This window comes from Squalius cephalus (assembly GCF_949319135.1).
Source record: "Squalius cephalus genome assembly, chromosome: 20".
In the NCBI taxonomy this organism is placed as follows: domain Eukaryota; kingdom Metazoa; phylum Chordata; class Actinopteri; order Cypriniformes; family Leuciscidae; genus Squalius; species Squalius cephalus.
Genome location: NC_137141.1, coordinates 25931848 through 25936050, shown reverse-complemented (window position 1 = coordinate 25936050; position 4203 = coordinate 25931848). Strand labels below are relative to the sequence as shown.

Genomic DNA, 4203 nt, shown 5'->3' with positions numbered 1-4203 from the left:
AAACTGTGGTGTGTTTGACATTGACAGCTGAAATATGTAGATCCAGCTAACATTGATCATCAGCACAAACACAAAACACATAGTCTTTACTCCCACACCCAGCCAACACTTGTGCCAGAACCGCTGAGAAACAGCAGGACTGGGTGATTCTACATGAGCTTTGAGACGCAGTTCCACTTGGTGAGAATGGGGTGCAGAAAGCAATTTGGCTACTGCTGATTGGCTCTGGCTGCCATGTAGGCCAGCTGTAGGGAGTGATAAATTACAGTTCCTGTGATCCTCAGCCCTCTCATCCATCTCACCGTTATAGAGTTTCTATAGGCTTCCTCACCACGAGGCCTGAGCAGCAGGAAGATTTCCTATAGCACAGTTCTCAGTCCTAACAGAGATGCCATTTCTAGGAGTGTTCCATAAGAGCAATAAATTGCACTTCTGAACTGACACCTAGATATTTTTGACAGCTGGAGATAAATGGTCAACTGTGTGAGTCAATCACTTTCTGCTGAAATGTATTACTCCCAACAAACAGCCTATAAATTACTTCTTGGACTTCTTGAATACATAACCATCCATACAGGATTCATGAGAAGATATTATTTAACAACCCCTCCAGGCACTATTCGCGAGACTTGACCTTTGTAAAGCCGTTTTGAAAGGTAAAGGGAAAAAACATTATAAAATTCTAACAAATAACCTGAAGCAGCGATTCAGCTGTCGCAGTGTCTGCCGTCAGAGATTTCCTCATACTTAAAGCCTCTCCAATCAGTTGATTAATCGCCTGCTAGCTCGAGGCTAATGAGGTCATGAGGGTGTATTTAACCATGGCCCTATTTAATTTTCTGCTGTCAGAACATTAAAAATTCCATTTTAAACACATCATAATTCGGCTTGGCGATAAATTACTAATATTATCATGGGAGGTCTTATCTCCTCTGACACACAGCTCAATTTACCAGCTTGGTTCACTTCATGGTACCTTTACAGTGCCTCAAAAATCTATTTATCTAGATAATGTAATCTACTGTCAAACATGTAGGCAACCTGTTACCAGTGAAAACACACTTTTCCTATTCAAATTTTTAAATAGCCCTAACAATTTGGTCGATACATTCATCTTTCTCTGAAACTGTTGCAATTAGAAAGCATATGTCATTTTATCGCATAACATTTAATCAATCAAATCAAATAACATATGTGAGCTGCGATATTGGATTCATGCAACAATAAATTTGAGGTCAAAATGTTTAACAAAAAAAGCTGTTACTGAGGTCAATATGATTCTCTTACTGAACAACTTGTCATTTTACAGTTATGTCTGTTTTCAGTTATGTTAAATGAACCAGAAACCGTTACACTTATTTATACTTATAAATGTTTTTTGTGAGATTTGCATCAATCTATTCACTAATTGATTGTAAATTTGACAGCTTATAAATAAAGTTTGCTGGTATTTTACAATAAATTAACTGAAACTAATCAACTAATAAACTGAACAAGCAAAGTGCCTATATGAAATCTATTATGGCAGCTTATATTATGTGAATCCCATTAAGGAAAATTGCTCAGACAGTCATGCAGATTGTTTTCAGGTGTTTATTCAAATCAAGATCAGACCAACAAACACATCATGCATTTTCCTTATTCAAAGATCATCTAAAAAGAAAGAAAAGAAAGCACCTTTATCTACATTCAGATTTTTAACATGGATAGATCACCCAAAAATAAGTTCTCATCATTTACTTACCATCATGTCATTCCAACCCCGTATGATTTACTTTTTTGTTGAGGAAAAAAAGCAGCAGAAGCATTGTAATATATTAGATTAAAATGAGTATATGATGAGAGCATTTTTGGTTGAACTAACCCTTTAACTCGGTTACATTATCTCATGTAGTGATGATCAAATGCTTTTTTCTCCCACATAAAACACAAAGATTTTCTAAATATTTTATATATTTACAATTACATTACTTAATAACTACTTTGAATTAACTACTAAGAGTTTCTGCATATAGGAATTGAGCCATTTCTGTCTTTCCATTGCTGTCAAAAGCTTGCTCTTTTCTCTAAATGCAGCGTCATCTGCCACCACTATGTTTCTCTTCTGCTGGTGACCCACCCGTGAAGGCCAGTTGCCCAGCCAGCCCTTCACCAGCTCCTCCTCCATCTGTGACTGGCTGAGCGGAAGCCAATCACCCACCAGCTGTTCTGTCCCAGCCTTAGCTGCTCCAAAATCTGGGGCGCTCAGCATCTGAATGCTCCAATCACGGAGCGAGATGGAGGGGTACAGCACTTCCCACTGTTCGCCTTTGGAATCCTCTTGACCAATAGCAGGCAAGTTGCTGTTTAGAAGAGAGAGATGTGTCAGAAATTTGTCCAGAGAGCAATAGGAAGCATGAAACATGATTTATCATTTTGTTACAGAGCAGCCTATTTTTTACACCTATAATTAGGGCTGCAATTTCTAGAACTCTATTAAATGTAGCCGACATTATAAATGTCATTAAATGAATATATATAATTTTTTTTTTTGTTTGTTTGTTTGTTTGTTAACCAGAACTTTTCAAAAAAAAAAATTTCCTATGTTAGGAGAAAGACTTCCATGTGAAATTTTAAGTATTTAGCTTAAATGGAGTTGTGTGTTTGATGTGTTGAATTTAGCTAATTTAACCACTAGTTTATAAATAACCACACATCTAATTTATCCCATAATTAATTAAAATGATATTCAAAACAAACTTTTCATGCATGCAGAATTTGGTGAGATTTCACCTAAGGGATACAAGGCTACAGCTGTTCAGATTGAGGTATAACAACAACAACAATAACAACAACAACAGTGATGATAATAATAAATCTCCTATTTTTGAGGAACAGTTATACCTTTGCAGAGGTCGAAGTTGAGGCTGGGGAAACGCAGATGTCATCAGAGTCACACTCATGAGGACTAAGAACAACAGGGCAGGACGAGGAGGCAAGGATAAAGCCACCATCTACAGATAAATATGTTGACCAAGACATAATATTAGAAAAATGTTTCTGTACAGATAAGAGAGGGAGAGGATATGCATGCGCTACATTTAAAATGTAGATATTGAATGTAATTTACGAGGGATGCTGACTATTGCCAGAAGATAGTTCTGACTAGAGGCAACTTTGAAATTAAACTCATATATCAGCCAATCAGAAGTATATTTCAGATGTCTACATACATTATTTATTCACTCACATTATACAGCAGTACTTCAGAACAGACTAAAAAGGTACATATTAATAGCTGCATTTTTATATTTTTAAATACAAGACAGTTTTAACTTATCTTCTGCTTTGCAATATATTTCAAAATGATCAAATCTGAATGGATAAAAAGTTTCCACCTAGAGGAAAAAACTGTTCCGTTACAAAATCTTTATAGATCTAGTAAAATAGTAATACATTATTATTAAATTAACATGCATTAAATTATATATTTATGTATTCATGTATACTTGAAAATATTACGATTTGCAATTATAGTCAAATGAATTTTTATGTTTTTGGTACCTTTGTGGAGTAGTTCTTCCTCTTGGCTGTGTGTTGCTGTGGTGAAGTTTGTTGTCTCCAGTGTGTGGAGTCAAAAATCCAATCAGTCTTGTGTGACTCCAAGCTGGTTTGCAAATCTTCCATGCAATGTCTCAAAGAGGTTTGTGATTGTCCAATATTTCTGTCTAACGCTCTAGGTAGGTAATTAATTGTTGAGAAGTTGCCGATGGTCCCTCTTTATATGTATTGCTTTATCAACTTCTCTGGTTGTAGCTCTACCTCCAAACTCTATTGTGCATTGTCAAGTGTCAGTGTGAATATATACAGGATTTGGTTGTGTGGGATTATATATACCTCTCTTTTTGTCAGAAGTTGTAGGGGGAAACAGAAAAGATAAAAAGGCATGTGTCATTCTCCTTGTTGAAAAGGAAACCGAGCTGAAACAGAGAAGGCCACACCCCTGAATGTCCTGTTTGGATGGAGCCTTAAAATAGAGGAAAGAATCAGAGGAGAAAAGACAACTGTTTGGACGTCAGAACACCTTAATGATGTCTCAAAAAAGGAAAAAGATAAATCTGGAAAGTGCCACATGATCATGATCAAAACTAGTTGTTCCAGCGTTTCCATACTATGGCATATAATAACCTTGACTCAAGCGCGTGACCTACCTGTCACTGGGCG

The 4203-nt window shown here is 36.4% G+C and overlaps 1 protein-coding gene across 1 annotated transcript; it reads right to left on the bottom strand.

The window, feature by feature from the left end:
• Positions 1–1586: 1586 nt before the first annotated feature.
• pth2 (parathyroid hormone 2) lies at positions 1587–3858 on the bottom strand. The gene is made up of 3 exons (XM_079854310.1): positions 3544–3858; positions 2884–2993; positions 1587–2342 (listed from the first exon to the last, which is right to left on the bottom strand). The coding sequence occupies exons 1-3, from the start codon at positions 3664–3666 to the stop codon at positions 1979–1981; spliced, it is 597 nt and encodes a 198-aa protein (XP_079710436.1). The 5' UTR covers positions 3667–3858; the 3' UTR covers positions 1587–1978.
• Between the last annotated feature and the right edge of the window lie 345 nt (positions 3859–4203).

Excerpts from the sequence above, each read along its gene's own strand:
- pth2 (XM_079854310.1), bottom strand. The coding sequence starts at position 3,666 with ATGGAAGATTTGCAAACCAGCTTGGAGTCACACAAGACTGATTGGATT. Across the intron at positions 2,994-3,543 it reads GGAAGAACTACTCCACAAAG|ATGGTGGCTTTATCCTTGCC; the intron begins GTACCAAAAACA and ends ATTTATCTGTAG. Across the intron at positions 2,343-2,883 it reads CAACTTCGACCTCTGCAAAG|CAACTTGCCTGCTATTGGTC; the intron begins GTATAACTGTTC and ends TCTTCTAAACAG.